The sequence below is a fragment of the Balaenoptera musculus genome, chromosome 8 (genome assembly GCF_009873245.2).
Source record: "Balaenoptera musculus isolate JJ_BM4_2016_0621 chromosome 8, mBalMus1.pri.v3, whole genome shotgun sequence".
Lineage (NCBI taxonomy): Eukaryota > Metazoa > Chordata > Mammalia > Artiodactyla > Balaenopteridae > Balaenoptera > Balaenoptera musculus.
This window is the reverse complement of record NC_045792.1, coordinates 14,241,361-14,260,723: the sequence shown is the minus strand read 5'-3', so window position 1 is coordinate 14,260,723 and position 19,363 is coordinate 14,241,361. Positions and strand designations below refer to the sequence as shown.

The 19,363-nt window shown below is 39.5% G+C and overlaps 2 protein-coding genes across 2 annotated transcripts in view; both read left to right on the top strand.

Annotated features, from left to right (window-relative positions):
- Nucleotides 1-9,647, top strand: part of UBE4A (ubiquitination factor E4A) — a 34,512-nt gene extending 24,865 nt beyond the window's left edge. The window contains exons 16-20 of the mRNA XM_036860552.1: nucleotides 7-181; nucleotides 3,440-3,620; nucleotides 4,067-4,214; nucleotides 5,311-5,468; nucleotides 6,620-9,647. Of these exons, the coding sequence (XP_036716447.1) occupies nucleotides 7-181; nucleotides 3,440-3,620; nucleotides 4,067-4,214; nucleotides 5,311-5,468; nucleotides 6,620-6,749 (792 nt within the window). The 3' untranslated portion in view covers nucleotides 6,750-9,647. The remainder of the gene's footprint in view (nucleotides 1-6; nucleotides 182-3,439; nucleotides 3,621-4,066; nucleotides 4,215-5,310; nucleotides 5,469-6,619) is intronic.
- A 1,871-nt stretch (nucleotides 9,648-11,518) lies between these two features.
- Nucleotides 11,519-18,717, top strand: ATP5MG (ATP synthase membrane subunit g). Its single transcript, XM_036861903.1, has 3 exons — nucleotides 11,519-11,672; nucleotides 17,044-17,204; nucleotides 18,508-18,717. Exons 1-3 carry the CDS (start codon nucleotides 11,621-11,623, stop codon nucleotides 18,604-18,606), a joined length of 312 nt encoding a protein of 103 aa, XP_036717798.1. The 5' UTR covers nucleotides 11,519-11,620; the 3' UTR covers nucleotides 18,607-18,717.
- Nucleotides 18,718-19,363: the final 646 nt, after the last annotated feature.

The following is a 19,363-nucleotide window of genomic DNA, read 5'->3' as shown; positions in this document are numbered from 1 at the left end:
CTGTAGTATTTGAGCAAGATAAAAATTCAACAAATTGAGAAGGACCGAGGTGAATGGGACAGTCTGACTCCAGAAGCCCGCCGAGAGAAGGAGGCTGGCCTACAGATGTTTGGACAGCTGGCACGTTTCCATAACATCATGTCCAATGAAACAATTGGTACCCTTGCCTTTCTGACATCAGGTAAGGATACAACACACTGCTTTCCCAAAACATGCAGTGGTTAAGATCTGCTTCATTTGAGGGATCAGCCCACTGAGGCTCTGGTGACAGTATCCTCCTCCACAGTCTGAGAGGAAGTGAATCACTAGAGAAGCTTCAAAAAGAATGATGTTGTCCATTGTTGACATGGGAATGAGGAAATGGCCGTCCTCACACAGCTGCCAGAAAGCATAAGTTAGTATCATTTTTCTTGAGGACAACTGAGCCATATCAGTGTATCTGGGGGTGTTTGTGTTACCTGAAAAAAAATATTCTTGAACTCTGGTTAAATGTGGTGGATCAAACAGAGATATTTATCTCTACTCCCTCTAGAGCTGCACTGTCCAGTTCAGTAGTCACCCGCCACATGTGGCTCTCAAGCATTTAAACTTTGGCTAGTCGGAATTGAGATGTGATATAAGTAGAAAATACACACTGCAAGACTTTGTATTTACAAACAAAGTAAAACCTTTCATTAATAATTTTTATATTGATTATATATGAAATGACAACCAAGGATCACCAGACATTTGAGGAAATCCTCTAATGTGAAACACAGATAACACATGAAAACTCTTTAAAACAGGGGTCCCCAACCCCCAGGCCACGGACGAGTATCGGTCCACAGCCTGTTAGGAACAGGGCCGCACAGCAGGAGGTGAACGGCGGGTGAGCGAGCGAAGCTTCATCTGCCGCTCCCCATCGCGCCCCATCACTCGCATTGCCGCCTGAACCATCACCCCACCCCCACCCCCACTCCGTGGAAAAATTGTCTTACACGAAACCGGTCCCTAGTGCCAAAAAGGTTGGGGACTGCTGCTTTAAAATATCTTTATAATCTCAGAGGTATGAGAGAAGATACAGCATACGTAAAACAGAAACAAAGAGGCAATACAAGGGATTATGCAAAGAACAAGAAGGAGCTCTTGGATATTGAAAATATAACTTCAGAAATTTTGAAAAGTCAGTAGAAGGTTTAGAAGATAAATTCAAGGAACTCTTCCATGAAAGCAGAACAGAAAAAGAGATGGAAATTAGAAGAGAAAACAAGAAAATTAAGGATCAATCTAGGACGTGTCAAAAGAGAAAAATGGAGGACGTTATCAAAGAAATAATACCCCCCAAATTCCCCAAAACTAAGAGAGTCTAAATTAAAAGGAGCCACCAAGTACCCAGCGCAGGGAATTTTTAAACCCCTGCACTAAGGTATATCATTGTGGCATTTCAGAATATCAGGGTAAAGAGAGCATCCTAAAAGGTTCCAGAGAAAAATCAGGTCATGTACAATGGTTTAAGCATCAAAACATCTTTGAATTTCACAGCACTGACGTTTGAAGCTGGAACACAGTCCTGATGGAAAATATCTTTTCAGCCTAGAATCTTATAGCCAACCAAACAATTTTACCCTGTTTGAGGGTAAAATGTAAGGACATCTTCAGATATGAAGGTATCAGATTTACTTCCGGTGTACCCTTTTTTGAGAAGCTACAAAAGGATAAATATACTCCATCAAAATGAAGGAAGAAAGTGGAATCCTGTAAGAGAGATGCAAAGGAAGTTCCCAGGCTGATGATAGAGGTAGCTTGTATGACCACACCATAGGCCTATAAAACAGGGAGTCCAGATTGGAGTGATGAATGGAAGCTTCCAGAAAGAACATCTCCAAAAACTATTTTTGAGAGTTTTACATTTCTGGTGGAGAGTTTAGAAAGATTTAATGATAGGTACTCTGAAAATAAGCGGGGGAAAAAAAGTATTAAAAAGTATTGGGACTTTCCTGGCGGCACAGTGGTTAAGAATCTGCCTGCCAGTGCAGGGGACACGGGTTCACGCCCTGGTCAGGGAAGATCCCACATGCTGTGGAGCAGCTAAGCCCGTGCGCCACAACTACTAAGCCTGCACTCTAGAGCCCGCAAGCCACAACTACTGAGCTCGCGTGCCACAACTACTGAAGCCCGCACACCTAGAGCCCATGCTCCGCAGCAAGAGAAGCCACTGCAATAAGAAGCCCATGCATCACAACGAAGAGTAACCCCTGCTTGCTGCAACTAGAGAAAGCCCGTGTGCAGCAACAAAGACCCATGCAGCCAAAAATAGTAATAAATAAAACAATTTTTTTAATTAAAAATTTTTTTTAAAAAGTAAAAATTAAAAAGTATATATATAATCATTAGAATACTTTGTGGCTCTGCTGTATATGATATTTACATAATCTTAATGACAAAATCTAAATTATTTCACGAAAGATTTGTTTATATATTAGGGCACTTTGTATTTGGGGAAGAGGGACAGCAATGAGAGCTAAACTCTCATCAGTAGTAGAGTCAACAGATAATGACTAAAATTGAAAAATTAAAAAAAAAAAAAAAAAAGAAAAATTAAGAGCCAGCAGTACTAAGCAAGCCTTATACTACTTGGTTTGTTGCAGTTGGTATTTATTTATTTATTTATTCATTCATTCATTCGTTCATTCATTCATGCTGTGACCTAGCAGTTCCTTACAAATTTGTTGTAGGAAGTAATGTCTACAAGATATGTACACAGTGAAGTTCATCAATTAGTGAAACGCTTATAATAGGAAAAAATTGAAAACAGTCATAATGTCCAGCAATAAAGATAGAGTAAATAAATAACTCATGGTGCAGTCGCACATTGGAAAACTATGTGGCCATTAAAAAGGGTATGAATTGTCACTATCCTGTAGAGCTTTATGTGATGGAAATGTTCTATAAATCTGGACTGTCCAATACTATAGATACTAGCCACATGTGGCCATTGAACACTTGAAATGTGGCTAGTGTATCTGAAAAACTGAATTTTTAATTTAATTTTAATTAATTTAAATAGTCACATGTGGCCAGCGGCTACCATGTTGGACAGCACAAGAACCAATATTTACTGAAATGGTAAGGTATTTACGATATCGTTAATGAAAAAAGTAAGTTACAGAATATGTACAATATGATAATCATTTTGTTTTATAAATGTATATGTATGTAAATATGGACAGAAAAACTAGAAGGATATATGAGCAAAATGTTAACAGTGTTTACATCTGAGTAGTAGTTTTTATATTTTGTTTGTTTGCTTTTCCTTGTCTAATATTTTCTAATATTACTGCAATGAAAATGTATTTTAAAAAATAGCAGTCCCCAGAGGTCTCCAAGTAAAACTCTAAGACATTGTAAGTTGAAGATTGCTAATGGCTTGAGTTTTCACAGACTTTGGTTTTTTTTCCAGAGATCAAATCCCTCTTTGTGCATCCTTTCCTGGCCGAGCGCATCATCTCCATGCTGAACTACTTCCTGCAGCACCTGGTTGGCCCCAAGATGGGGGCCTTAAAAGTCAAGGACTTCAGTGAATTTGACTTCAAACCCCAGCAGCTTGTTTCAGATATCTGCACCATCTACTTAAATCTTGGGTACCTGAGATTTAAATTGGGCAGGCCAGAGGCCTTGCTCATGTTTTAACTGGGGGTTTTGACAATGGAATGACTAGCTGGTAGTTATGTGGAAATAGAAAGGAAATGGTTTGTTTCTAGTTGGCTGATGAAGGAATCTTCTATAGTTTTAAATAATGAGATTTTGTATGACCTGTGGGACGTTATTTGGAATTTCCAACATTCTGCCTTGATCTGTGCAAAGATAAACTTTACTGATGGTTCCATTGTTTGGTAAAGCAGTATATTTTTAAGGCCATGGGATACTTGATAAGACTTCCTTCCTAAAAATTAGAAGAAATCATTCTATATCAAAAGAACATTCATGGTATATAAGTGATGGGGAACTTTGTTCCTCAACCCATCCGTTATTGCCCTCTTTGACCTATCCTCTGATGCTCAGTTTCTTTCTGGTGCTGACCTTCTAGGGATGAGGAGAATTTCTGTGCCACTGTGCCCAAGGATGGACGTTCCTATTCCCCAACTCTCTTTGCACAGACAGTCCGAGTCCTGAAGAAAATAAATAAGCCTGGGAATATGATTGTGGCTTTCAGCAACTTAGCAGAGAGAATCAAGGTAAGGAGGAGGATAATTTGCTTATTAACATGTTCAATAAAAATCATGTCAACTCAGCCGTTCTGCTTTTTTATCCAATTTGAGGGGGGAAAAGAGTATTGCATTGAGAAAATACATATAGCTGATTCTTCCTGATTAGTCAATAGCTAAACTACCATATTCTTTAATAGTACTACTCTTTTCAGTATGAGGGTGAGAACAGAAAAATAAGAAGCTTCTACTAAAAGAAAACAATTTACAGATTTTTAATAGGCTGTTTTTATGAAAACTTCTCTGTACAGTGTTACCAATAGATTTGAAAATCTACAATATTAATGCAGAACTTTTCAGAATACAATTCAAGATTAGTATCTTTTAGTCATTGATTTTTATTGATTTTTCTCTGTTCTCTCTATTTGTAGTTGGTAGTTGGCTTATATAGGAATGGCCATACATTTTAAAGATTAAAATACTGTATTGTACTCAGCTAATCCCTTTCGTTGGAGCAGCTTCATTTGCATTTATGAAGAAGGAAAAATTATGGTACAGAGTCTAATGGAGAACCTTCCTAATTGATAACAGTCTTCCCTTCATTGAGTTACTTATTTATTGAATTGGGCTTCATCTTTGCCTAGAGCTTAGGCAGATGGATTGCTGAGGAACTAAAGTTCAATCAGATGTTGAAGCCACTTTTAAATTCCCATACCTGTTTGTACCTAAAACCGGAAACTGCTTTTCATACACAGACTGCATGAGTAACTCTGTAATTATACAAATAATAACCCCCTCCAACCCCCACCCCTTACAGCCGGGCTGTTGTCAGAAGGATGGATGTTGTGCGTGGTGTGGTTTTTTTTTTCCCTGTTAACATTTAAATCCATTTCTGGTCATGGCTGCTAGCAGCTGAGCCAAACTGAAGATTCAGAGTTGGGGCTGAATGTTAAATTTGCTCCTATAGTATCCATATTGGCTTGTTTCGAACATAAAGCTGAGAATTGTTACTGTCGCCGTAAAGGGTTACTAACAATAACCCTTGAAGATTAAGGTATAGTCACTGAGCATTTTGAGTTCAGCTGCTTCTGTGATTTCCCCGTAACTACCCGGTATTTGTGCTCAGTCTCTAGCAGACCTCCAACAACAGGAAGAGGAGACCTATGCAGATGCCTGTGATGAGTTTCTGGATCCCATCATGAGCACACTGATGTCTGACCCTGTGGTGCTGCCGTCTTCCAGAGTCACTGTGGATAGATCCACCATTGCCAGACATTTGCTCAGGTAAGCCAGCCCCCAAAAGCAGCCTCAAGAGTACAGGTGTACATTTGTCTGCTATCATCTTTTTCTCCCAGTACAGTACTGTGCACCCAGTAGGTACTCCACATTGTTGATTTATTAACGTATTGTGTTGAGGAGGCATTTTGGTAGAAGTATATCACTTGATTGTTAAGGATTTCAACATCCAAAACAAGACACCTGTTGAGAAATGCTGGAGCTAACCTTACCTCTTCCTTCCTCAAGGAAATAATTTCTATCAATTATAAAATATGTCAACCTGGAGTATAAGTTGACATGAAATTGTTTTAATTTTACTTTAGTTGTAAAAATATAAAAGACAGATTTAAAAAAAAAAATTCAGGTTTTACACTCATCGTATGGGTTTACCCACATTCTGCTGCAGCTGTTGGACTCAGCCATGGTGACTACAAGTTTTCCCCAGCCTGCCTACTCTAAGTGCAGCATTAGAAAGAAATGGGTACTGAGAGACTCTGCCTATTTAAAATGAAGTTATATAAGTTGACCCAGATCTAGGGAAATAATGTTTTTTAAATATTGGAAAAAAGGATGTTCTACTTGATGGTATTTGGTATTAAGCACTCGCTATATGCATGATGCTGTGCTGGGTAGTATGTCTTTTCCAAAGTGTCAGTGAGAATTTATATTTTTATCGTGGCTTCAGAATACAGAGAGAAGGTATATCATCTTACCTATGAGGAAGCCATAATCTGCATTTACTTGAAGAGCAATCAGCTAGCTAAATCCAGTGTCAACCTACAAAGCTTTATCCCTTAACACCTTATACTGTTTCAAGAGTCTGTCACTAAAACTACAAACAGCTCTTTATGCTGACATGATTGTTATAGGGTCTCTGTCTTGGGGAAATGGAATCAAATACCATCTGAAGAGCAATGCTGAGATAAAGTTTGTTAAGCAGAGAGACAAAGTAGCTAAAAAATCTGCAAAAAAACCAAAAAACCTCCCAAATCACTCTCTCTCATCCCATTCTTTCTAACCTCAAGTCAGCACTTGATTCAGAATCATAATACACTCTAGCTTCAGTCTCAAGGTGAGATGCCTAGGTATTCTCTTTTTGGCTGAAGATGTTAGAACTTACGGAAATAACCCCATTTCTCTTTTTCTCTTTGTCTCAGTGACCAAACAGATCCCTTTAACCGTAGTCCCCTCACCATGGACCAGATCCGGCCAAACACAGAACTAAAAGAAAAAATCCAACGGTGGCTCGCAGAGAGGAAACAACAACAAAAGGAGCAACTTGAATAAATACTGTGACCTAAAGAAACCAAAAACCAACCCCAGAGTGTAGATATACAATTGTTTGTGGTTTCTCTCTTTCTGGTTCTGTTCCTTTCCTTTTTCTTGCTTTCTTTTTTTTTCTTCACCCTTTACTAAATTAGAGAACTGCGCTTTCTCATATTATGATAATTAAAATTCCTAAGAACTTTACAGTGCTGGCTTGCAGGAAATTATACTTATAGCATCACCACGTTTGGAAATCATCACTAATTTTTACCCTTTGTTATATCTCTTCCTGTTCTTTCTTCTTCCTTTTCTTACCTTAAATTACATTAACTTCAACTACTAAAACCTCCTGCCACCTTACTATTTCTCTTCCAAGAACTGCTCAAACATCTTTGGTGAGCACTGCTTTTAAGTGTATTATGTCACATATTTCAGTGACAGCTGATATCAGAATGTCCTGTGTTATCAAGGTATTTACTAGACTTTGTGACCCAGACTTCAGCCCTTTTCCTTGTTACAGCTCTGCAATGTTACAGAATAACATTTTGTATAAAAGCAGATACCTTGATGTTTGAGTAGATTTTTGAATAAGTTGAAAGATGACATGAAAAAAGGAATCTTATGCAACTTCAGTTGGTAGCTCTTAGTTTTGTGTTATCTTGTAACTCAGAGATACCTTGGAGGCTAAACACTCCCCCATGGAGTTGTCATTACCACAGAAAATTTAGCCCTATAATATTTTTAGGAGGATTGGTAGAACAAATTTGCAGTTTTGACACTTTATTCAGAAAATTCCGAGGTGAAAAAAGAAGGCTGTTGGGCCCTTTTCATCTACTGGAAATCAAGGACTAGGCTTGAGTAGAAAAGTTAGGCAACAAACATTGTAACTATGAAAAATGTCATTTTAAGACACTAATAGCAGCAGTATATCTCAGTATATATATATACACACCTACATACACACACCATGTACATTTTTATATTGGTCTAGTGTAAACAGAGTACCACTTTATATTGTCTCTTCCATGGTAAGATGTATGCAGTGTGTGGCCATGTTTACTAAAACTTATTCTAGACAAAGTTCTGAGACTGTAAAATGTATATAGTTAACGTTTGTTTGGGCTTATGACCTGACTTCTAAGAGCTGCTTCTAACTCAGCCTTAGGTCATCAATTAACAGAGCAGGAATTTGAGCACAACCTTGTCCACAAACCATTTTAAATACCCACTTAGCCCTATGCAGTTAGTAGATGGATGGGCCCCACTTTTACAAGTTGAGCTTGAGTTCCCTACTCAGTTGTGCAGCTTAACACGCTGAGTGAGGCACATTCCCCTAGGGACTGTCTATATCACTATCCCTCTAAGCCCGAAAATATAACTAACAAGAAAAGTGGTATGATCTAGAAACAGGGGTCATTGCTTCATTTAGAGGATATTATTGTTAACCACGGCCTCTTTCAAATAAGATGGTAGTTTTACGGTAATCCAACACAAGTTGTTATAAGCAGTCCTTGATGTGTTTTTGATGGTATCAGCTGGAAACCCTCAAGTCAGAGGGCATCCCACACTAGATATAAAGTAGATGTTGCCTATTGCTGTGCTTATAAATGAAAAAGGCAGTCTAGGACTCTCGCAAATGCCAGAATGTAAGATAGTAATTCAGTATGCTCCCTGGGCCTTTAAGGCATGGGTTGACAGGATTTGTTTATTTTCTTAAAATGAGCTTCATTTCATATTTATTATCCTCCTTTACTTCTCTGAGAATGAACTGTATAAAATAAGCTTCAATTTACTTGCATTTATCTTCCAAACCCAATGTAGTAGGATATTTTCATTTTTAAAAGAAGTGGGGAAAAGACCAGAGTTTTATAGGAGAAAATTGGAGGAAAAAACGGGCACAAAACCTCAGAAGGCAGCTGTTCCCAGCAGCTTTCTAGTTAACAACCTCTATGCTGCCTCTTGTATCTGTGTCTGTATTCTACTTCTGTATTAAGTCTTCAGATTGTAAGCCTTTTCTGGCAAGGTTTTTTGTTTTGTTTTGTTTTAAAAAAAAATATATCTTTTCCTGAAACTTTTTATGAATGGCTATGGCACCATTAATGCTGCTGAATATCTATAAACTCATCACAAAGACAAGTGCATAGCTTAAGGCCACTATTGGTAAGGAAACCAAGTGTCCTCTGTGCCTTTTTCCTTTCCTTGAAGTAATTTAAGACATCCCAAAAATGAGACTAAAAAATTATGATCGTGGGACAACATGGTGCATATGTGCACTCGGAAGCTTAAAGAGGGCTTGTGTTTTCTGGAACTCGGAAGCAAGCTCTAAATCTATTAGAGCAGACTTTCTGACATACCTAGTTTTATGTGTTGGCTTTGCTAACGTATGATAGGAAAGTGAAGACTCTTTAATCAGCTCTAGTATTGCTTACTAAGAGGGTAATACTAAACTTGGAAAATTAAGTAGGTTTTATCAAGCAATCTGGGTTTGTTTGTTTTTAATATAGTTTTTAATGGATATGTGAAAACAAAGAAATGTCAAAGGTTTTTTAATGGTGCAGGTGAAGGTGCCAGTTGCTATTTGGTATCACACTCTACAAAAGCTTCATTACTTTATTTGATGCTGGTTACTAAGCAGCCATTGCACAGAGCATAAGTCTACTGGGTGCCTTTACAAGCCAGAGGCTGATGCTGCACTGTTGATGTCATGTGAGGAAATAATGCACATGCTCTAACTGCTTGGAAAAGAAAAAGAACCTAGAAACAAAGAAAATGAAGAACAAAACAACAAAAAGTTTGATTGAAATAAAACTTGATCAACGTAACTGTATTTTGGAACATTCCAGGAAGGTTACTTCTTGTCATACTTGCCTGGGGGTGTTTGTTCAAAGCTTGTATTTAATAAATGAACATCTGACTTAACAACCTTTGTTATCACTGCCTTTATTACAGTATCAAAAGCTAGTGGCAGTTCCAGAAATCCCTCTGAAAACTTAGAAGGCTCTGAACTTGACTTTTTTTTAAAGGTCGTATCAAATGTGTGGCCTGACTGACCTAACCTGCCTTACCAGGCTTCTGGACCCTGGAGTTATCTTCAGATGAGTCTCAGGGCATGTTTCTTCCTAAGCAGTTCACTTTTGGCTTCACTTTTCTTCATCTGGCCTAAACTCCAGGTCTTTCATTTTAATCATTCACTATCAAGTTCCCCTTTCTTGCCCCTTGTTTCTGCACCTCTGCTATGCAAAACCTCAGCCCAGATTAACCCAACCATTTCCCTCTGCTCCAATATCCCAGCTACAGGTTACTGTTGGAGAAAAATGACACAAACTTTAGAGTGGTGCGACCAACAATCCTGTGTGTCCTTAACTTCAACAGCTATTCCAAACTTTAACTTCTTTCCTTAGATTTTCTCCCACCCTCCCACTTAACCCTCACACTCAGATGACCTTGCCTTCTACTTCATAGATTTCAGAATTTCCACTTTCAACCTTCTCTTCCATCATCCCATCTGTGGAAAAGGCCCCACAGTTTCAAGGCTCATCCCTCCAACCTTATTTCTAGCCTCATCAGGAATCTTGTCAATCCCGCTTCTTGATCTTCAATCTCTCCCTTGAGTTTCATATCTCATATTTGGTTTTCTGGCTGGTATTCCTTTATAGCCATATTTCTTCACTCATTCACTCTGGCTTCTATCCTAATTGAAACTGCTCTAGCTAATGTTTCTATATTGCTCCATTAACTTCCTCATCCTTAATTTTACTTCTCTGGAGTATCAGGCAACTGAATCACTCCTTCACTGAAGCGCTGTTCTTGACTCCTTGATATCACTCCTAATTTTTCATTCCACCTCTAACCATTCCATCAATCAGAGTTTTACTTCTACTCAGCTTCCCCGGGTCCATTATTTATTGTGTTTTTCTCATCAAATGCCACATCCCTACGTATATCTTTCCTTCCAGTCATGTTAACTATAAAGTTCAACTCGGTAGGACACAGCTGTTCTGTTATACATCAACCCAAGGATCTCCTTCTCTAGGAAGTCTTCCCAGATCAGCACCACGCCTAATCCGATACTAATGCCTCTTCTCTGTTTACATTGCAACCTCATCAGATCCCAACTCTGCCACTCACTAGCTACTGTGGCCATTTACCAATGCCAGTCTTAAATGGGCACACTACCTAACACACAGGCTTTCTTTAAATTCCAAAATGCCTGACAGACTGGAGGCCCTCAGTAAATGTGGTTTTGTTCCTTATATCCCCATAGTTCCTTGCGGCTGGTTAGGGAATTAGGGGAATTGGATTCCAATCCTAATACAGGATGCGGGGAAGACCAGGATTACAAAAGATCAACTAAAGGCAATGGGCTAAGTCAGCTGACAGGGTGTGTGGCGCCTGCTCCGCCCCTAACTTTCCGTGTTTGGCCTAGGACCCTCTCTGCCTTTGTAAGACGATCATGTTGGCCTAGAAAAATCGCAGCGGTGCCTTCCAGCCCTAACTTGCCTCGTTCTCTCTGAAAAGCTGCAAAAGCACCCTGCGCAAAAAAAAAGTGGAGGTCGGCGCCACCGCAGGGCGCATGCGCCTTCCCTTCTCGCGCCGGCCTTTCGAACTTCCCTGAGCGGCTGCCCCAAGAAATGCCTGTTTCTCTGCGGAATTCCGTTGTTTTTTACGTGCTCTCTGGTCTCATCTTCTCGTACCCACTTTCTCATCTGTGACTGAAGAAAATGAATTGGCCCACTGAATTCCGGAAAAATACTAGGACACCTAAATATCTTGGACCGGCGCGGAAAGGGGAGGCCTGACCTTGGAAGCGGAACGGGGTCCTGCGGCAGGTCCTTCCGGGAGGGTGACATTCAGCCGGCCAGTCGGGGCGACGGGCTTTCCGTCCTAGAACCATGGCCCAGTTTGTCCGTAACCTCGCGGAGAAGGCCCCGGCGCTGGTCAGCGGTGAGCGCGGCATCATCCCGCCGACGCGGGTACCCGGGCGGGCGGAGAGGCCTGCGAAGGCCCGAGGGGAGGACGCGGCCGGCGGTCACCGGAGCGGCCGGCGGGGGCCGCGGCGGGCACGGCCTGAACGTGGGTGGGGGGTGGGGGGCAGGAGGCGGATTGGCGGCTCTTCTCAAGCTTTCCGCGGGCCAGGCCTGCGGCTGCGGCTTGGGTTCTGTCTACAACCTAGAAATTCTGAATTCTGACCGCGACAGCGAGCGGAAGGAGTGTGCAGGCAGCCGGGGTCGCCCAGCAGCCGCCGCCATGACGCCCTTCGACCTCCACGAGGAGGAATAGAGAGGGGATGGCTCAGTTAGGAGAGCGTGGGAGACGGCAGGCAGAGACACTTGAAAGCACAGAAATGCGGCCGCATCAGCTTGTCTGCTTCTCAGTGGAGTATGTGGAAGTCTGCGGAATTTTTAAGGATGGGTGACCTTTGGAACGTTGCCTTTGCATTTTGTCCTGACTAGATTCTGAGATACTTCACCTTTAATCTAAGGGAATTTTTAGGTGAAATTGAGCTTTACGAACGAATATTCCTGCCCCGGTAAGCATAGGAAGGGATATTTGTAAGGAGCAATGTTTATTACCATAGGTTAGCGTTCGTGAGGATTTTCTGTTTGAAAAAGCTGGATGCAGCCTTACTGGTAGAACGCTGTTATTTCAGAACAACCCTGAGTAGTCACAGCCCAGGGTAGTAGTCTTATGTCAGTAAATATTTCATTTGTCTGCTGGGTAGCAAGCTATTCATTTTATCCCCGTAGTGAGATCAGTTAAGTAGACGGAAGCTTCTTCGCTAGATGTGCTATATTCTAGTAAGTGGTTGAAGCGCAGATCTCTGAACGGCTTTCGCTCAAATTTTCTTCGTTGTCTCCTCCCTTTTCTCCATCAGCAGTCGAACAATGAGTTACCGAATGCCTGACAGTGTCAGATACTATAAATACTTGATTCTCTTCTCCTACGGAACCCCACAGTCCACTGCTATTATCCGTTTACACACTTCACCAAAGAACTTAAGTTTACAACTTGACTAAGATAAAGCTCTACATTTTTACGTAATACAAGGAGAAGGAATAGTAGCTTGATTATTTGGACTTTGTGGATGATTTGAGGCAAATTTTTTTTAATTTCAAGTGGATTTTTCTTCTCCTCCCAGGGCTTTCACATCTTTTCGGTGGTGCATCTTGGGGAATTGCAAACTAATTTTAATGATAATTTACCAAAAAAAAGTAATATGAAAATAATTATGAAATATATCAACCATTTTCTCTATTACCATGAATAATTGAAAGATATAGGTTGTTATTCTTCCAGAAGTACTCAGAAAGGAGAACTCAACTGGGGCCAGAATGTTAAAGTGGAGCTGTATTTTGCTTCGTAACTTAGTGTATTAAGTGTTAATGTTAAATATCTAAAATGTTGCTAACTGTATCTGTTAATTCTCCTGGAGGACAAAGAAGCTTACAGAAATAAGTAATTTTTATTCATCAAACTTCCCCGGAAAGGTCATAGAGTCTGGGGTTTTTTTTTGGTTTTTGTTTTTTTTCCTATTAACTAAACTTGAGACTTTATTTGGATTTCACCAGCTTTTCCAGTTAATCTCTTTATGTTCCAGCAACCAGTCCAGGGTACCACAGTGCAATGAGTTGTCTATCTCTCTAGTCTCCTGTGTGACAGTTTCCCAACCTTTCCTTACCTTTCATGACCTTGACAGTCTCAGGATGTCTGTGTAGGTATCTGTCTAGGTATCCTTTAAAGATGTTCCCCATTTTGAATTTGTCTGGTGTCTTTGTCATGATTAGTCTGGAGCCATGGGGCTGTTGTTGTTTTTTTCTTTTTCTTTTTTTTTTTTCTTTGGCCACACCTCGCAGCATGTGGGTTTGAACCCGCGCCCCCTGCAGTGCAAGTGCAGGGTCTTAACTGCTGGACCGCCAGGGAAGTCCCTGGAGCTGTGGATTTTGAGAAAGAATACCACAAAAATGAAGTCCCCTAATCACATATCATGATGTAAGTGATATCCATATAACATCACTAGTGAAGTTAGCTTTCATCACTTGGTTAAGGTAGTTTCACTAGGTTTCTCCTAAAGTTACTGTTTTTTCCTTTCCATACTATATTCTTTAGAAGCAAGTAACTAAATTAGGGGAGGCAGGGACAGGATTCTATCTCCTGTAAGAGGGAATATTTACACACATTTAAATAGAATTCTTCTGTGAGAAAGATTTGTCTCTTCTTCCCCATTTTTTTATTCAGTCATTTATTGTATGGACTCACGTACATTTATTTCAAACTTTGTACCTCCAGTAGTACAGTAGTATGTTATTTATTTTGTTGCTCACATTGTTCCAGCTTTGGTCATTGAGAACTGTCACTTTGGCACCTCTGTCCCTTCGACATTCCCCTTTACTTTCTGGTACTACAAGATGCTTCAGACTTTTTTTTTTTTTTTCTTCCCCTGCCATGCCACATGGCTTGCAGGATCTTAGTTCCCTGACCAGCGATTGAACCCGGGCCCCGGCAGCGAAAACGCTGACTCCTAACCACTGGACCGCCAGGGAATTCCCCAGATTCATCTTATGTATCCCCTGCCCCAGCCTTAGAATTAGCCATTTCTCCAAGGAACCCTAGTTCCTTTTACTGGACAATTGTATTTTGAAACTAAGGTCTAGGTACTGGATATGTTCCTTGCCGCTAGACTATGCTAGTTACCCCTTATTCATGGAATGTAAGTTCCAAGACCTCCAGTGGATGCCTGAAACCACAGATAGTACTGAATCCTATATATGCTGTTTTTTCCTATACATACATACCTATGATAAAGTTTAATCTATAAATTAGGCACAGTAAAAGATTAACAACGATAACTAATAAAACAGAACAATTAAAATACTGCAATAAAAGTTATGTGAGGGGAGCTGTCTCTCAGAATATCTTATTGTACTGTACTCACCCTTCTGATGAGTGAGATGTTATAATGCCTACATGATAGGATGAGGTGGGGCAGATGATGTAGGCATTGTGACACAGCATTAGGATGGAACAGGGACAGCACGAAATTTCATCACACTACTCAGAAAGGCACACAACTTAAAACTTATGGATTGTCTATTTCTGGAATTTTTCATTTAATATTTTCAGACAGTGGTTGACTGAAACTATGGAAAGCAAAATCACAGATGTGGGGGGACTGTTGTACTAGAATATCATTGCCTCTAGGCCCTCTCAGTGGACAAGGAGGTGTGTGCATATAGATATTCCTCTACTTAGAATAAAGTTACGTACCAGTAAACCTATCACAAGTTGAGAATATTGTAAGTCGAAAAATGCATTTATTACACCTAACCTACCAAACATCATAACTTAGCCTAGCCTACCTTAATCGTGCTCAGAATACTTACATTAGCCTACGGTTGGGCAGAATCACCTACCACAAAGCCTATTTTATAAAACAGTGTTGAATATCTCACGTAATTTATTGAGTACTGTACTGAAAGTGAAAAACAGAATGGTTGTGTGTTGGTTGTTTACCCTCATATCACATGATAGACTAACTGCAGCTTGCCACCACTGCCCAGCATTACAAAAAAGTATGGTACCCACTATTGCTAGCCTGGGAAAAGATCAAAATTCAAAGTATCATTTTTACTGAACGTATATCACTTTCACACTGTAAAGTTGAAAAATGATAAGTTGAACCATCAAAAATTGGGGACCATCTGTATACTCACCCATGGGTGTGTGTACACACACACACACACACACACACACGACCATTGAACAATGTGGGGATTAGGGACGCTGACCCCCATGCAGTTGAAAATCCGACTTTAACTTTACAGTTGGCCCTCCATATCCACAGTTCCACATCCATGCATTCAACCAACCTCGGATCGTGAAGTACCGTAGTACATATTTATTGAAAAACATCCACATATAAGTGGACCTGTGCAGTTCAAAGGTCAACTATAATTGTTTCTTATTGATCAATCTGTATATAAAACTAAACATAGGTTCATAATGAATGTCTCCAACTCTAATCCAGTACCGCAAGGTTTGTTCTTTTTTTCCACATCTGTAACTTCCCTCTCTTACAGTGAGAAACCTGGCTCCCATCATCCACCATTAACTTACTTACATTTTGTTCATCCCTTGTATGCATGTAAAGCAGTTTCAAACTTTTTAACCTAAACTCCCTGAGAAACAAATTTACCAACTAAAGTACAGTGTTTGTGTACATTGTACTGATTTGTTTGTTTATAAAGAATATATCTGTATGTTGAAGATAATTTTAAAGACTGTTGACTGTTAAACAAGACTTTGTTCTCTTTGATAGCGCAGGTGTTGGCAGTTCTATTTAGAACTGTCTGTTAGAGCTTTGGGTCCGCTTAAAGATTTACCCATGGCCCTAAGCCAGAGGATGACGGAGATAGTAACTTTAAGAGTAGTGAAATAACCTAAATACAGGCAGTTAATAATAGGGAAAGTACCAGGAGCTTTGGGTTATCTGTCTTTAAACAGTAGACACTTTATGGATGTTCATGTATTTGTGCTATTTTTGTCATGCTGTCTTGTAATTTTTTATATAAAATACCTTTTCTTTTGCTGAAATCACTACCACAGTCTCACATCTACCCTGGTTGTTAAAAATTTTTTTTCCTGAAATAGTGAATACCTTGAGGAATTTCAGCTTAATAACAGAGTTAAGTTTTGGCTGCTCTTAACATTACATGTAGGCTTTATTTTTATTATTTGTCGTATTTTGAAGGAGGAGCAGCTGTGCCTTTGTTAATCCAGCACATATTGATGAGGATACCAAAAATGGGTACTAATTGGTATAATTCCATCTGGATTTGTGGCCAGTATAGTGACAAGTTTTAATCTTATTCTTAAGGATGCCATTCTACAGAGCTCCTTCCCTCCCCTTCTGCACCTCTTCCCTCCAAATTTTTTGATCTCTACAAGACAATATGGTTACATTGCTGCTGTTTTCTTGTTTTTGAACACAACTTCTAGTAACTTTATAGTTAACTAGATTTGCCATTCATAAATGAAGTACTAGTACTCTGGTACTGGCCACTAGTGAAGTCCTGGCATAATTGAATGTGCTTATAGCTTCCTGCCTGATTGAACTGCCCTGTGACACAGGTGTTCTGCATCTTTAAAAGCCTCTGGTTTCCAGGGAGCAGCTTTGACTTTTCACACCGGGTGCACATTTGGTACAAGCATTGAATGAATATGATGCATGAATAAATATTTGTGTCCAGCCCACACATCTGCTTCTTTCCGTCTCTAGTGAGTTCATCCTGGTTTTTTGTTTTGTTTTGTTTTCCAGCTGCTGTGACTTACTCGAAGCCTCGATTGGCCACATTTTGGCACTATGCCAAGGTTGAGCTGGTTCCTCCAACCCCTGCTGAGATCCCTACAGCTATTCAGAGCTTGAAAAAAATTATCAATAGTGCTCAAACTGGTAGCTTCAAACAGCTCACAGTTAAGGTAACTATGGGCTAAATGAAAACGTATGTGCGTAAAAGAAAATGTCTCCCCTTGGGATTTTTCTGATTGTTTTGATTAATATATGTATTTTTCAGTGAGGCTGAAACCAACATAATGAGAGATAATCTCTTTTTTGACTGCGAAGAAAGATACTTACCTTTGTAATTTTGTCATCTGGGTTGAAATAATTGGGCTGTTTTATGTCTTAGTTTCCTATTAATCTTGTAACAAAGAAGTGATCATTTTTACTGGGCAGCTTTTTTTTTTCCTTTCCTGTTTGTTTAGTGTACTAAATAGAATGGCTTGCTTTGCTGATTCTGTACTTTTTTTGTCTGTAGTCCTAAAACTATCCCCAATTTGGCCAAAAGATCTCTTGGTCTATATCACAGTCAAGCAGCTAAGACTCATGGAGGGTAAAAATACCAAAACCTAGAAGCATATAATATAATATGAAGGGTGGAGATAAAATCTAAAGACTTAAGAATTCTAAAGAATTGGAACTTGAGGACTTCCCTGGCGGTCCAGTGGTTAAGACTCCTCTGTGCTCCCAGTGCAGGGGGCACAGGTTCTGTCCCTGGTCAGGGAACTAAGATCCCACATGCTGCTCAGCACAGCCAAAAAAAAAAAAGAAAAAAGAGTTGGAACAAATTCACTTCCAGGTGCTGAAAGGAAAAGGCCCAGTTTTGTTGTGGAAAGGTATTTTTTTCAACTGGAGTTTCAAGATCCATATTTGTGCTTGTGTGAACTGCTGTTTTCTGGAACTGTGTGTGTGTACTTTTTCTCTTTAGGGCAATAAAACATCTGGGAAACTACTGAATACTTGGAAAGAATTAAACCAAATAATAAATGAATAAAAATTATGTCTAAAGGGGAAGATAGAGCCCTTCATCTTTCAACAGATTTTCTTTGGCCAGACAGAAATGTCTGTTCAGAGACTTGCCTTCCTATAGCCATCCTTTCATATGAATGCCCTGTCGTCTAAATGTGGCAGCTATTTCCAGGATGTGGGTTGTTTTAGGGCTCATAAAGTGTCTCATAAACTAATAATGAAAGGGTTAAGTCAGTTCAGGTCTTTAAAGAATGCTTTGAAAGAATTTATAAGCTCTGGCCTACTTACCTTACATAATTGAAAGTTCAGGGGTTCTCAGCAGTTAAAGTTAACATCAGTAATTCTTGACTTTGACTAAAACTGCCCTTTAATTTGAATAGCATCCTTATATTCTCTGTCACTTAATCCTGGAAAAGAATAGTTTTAAATATATAAGAAAAAAATGTACATTAAAATTTGTGCTTCTTTTTTCAGGAAGCTCTACTGAATGGTTTGGTGGCCACTGAGGTGTGGATGTGGTTTTATGTTGGCGAGATCATAGGCAAGCGTGGCATCATTGGCTATAATGTTTGAAGACCAATCTTTGCTTTGTTATTTGGGTGTTCTTGGACCATGTGTGAGCAGACTGCTATTTGAATAAAATAAGACAATGTGTCAAAATCAGTGTTTCTCTGTCAAGCACTACATGGAAGGTCACAGTTTCTCTTGATATTAAGTTGGGTTGTCTTTTGCTTTAATAAATTAATACAGCTCTAAATGCATGTCTTTGCTTAGCCTGCAATTGGAAAGGATAGATATGAATATACCAACCTGGTGCATGTATATATGAGGATAGCATTTTACTTTGAAGGCTTGATATAAATGATATTTAAGCTTAATTTTAGAAAAGTTGGGGAAAGGCTTTGAGAAAACAAGAACTTGTTCCAGTAGGAGAAAAATAATACCATGTGCCAAGCATGTTATATACTAGTTAAATCACCTAGTATAAAGAATACAATTTGGACTGTTTTTCTTTGCTAAAATCAGAGAAAGACCCCTTTGGCAACAGCTGTGTCTGTAAATGTAGGGGTACTTTTTGTCAACTTGAATATAGCTTCCCCAAAAGAGACCAGCCGGGTGATATTCTGTGTGTCTTTGTAACATCTTTAACACTAGGACAGAGAATGAAAGCAATGACCTATGTTTTTAATCTAATTTTGATATGTTATTAATCTGTCTTTTTTTTTTTTAAGGACCTATCTTTACAAAAATAAAATATCCTATAGATACTTAACAGGATTATAGTTTAGTATCGTCCATGGGTCAAAATAGTATATTATGTCCTGAAATA

Coding starts and splice junctions, on each gene's coding strand:
- ATP5MG (XM_036861903.1), top strand. CDS start 11,621: ATGGCCCAGTTTGTCCGTAACCTCGCGGAGAAGGCCCCGGCGCTGGTC. Junction 11,673..17,043: donor GGCCCCGGCGCTGGTCAGCG/GTGAGCGCGGCA, acceptor TTTGTTTTCCAG/CTGCTGTGACTTACTCGAAG. Junction 17,205..18,507: donor TCAAACAGCTCACAGTTAAG/GTAACTATGGGC, acceptor TTCTTTTTTCAG/GAAGCTCTACTGAATGGTTT.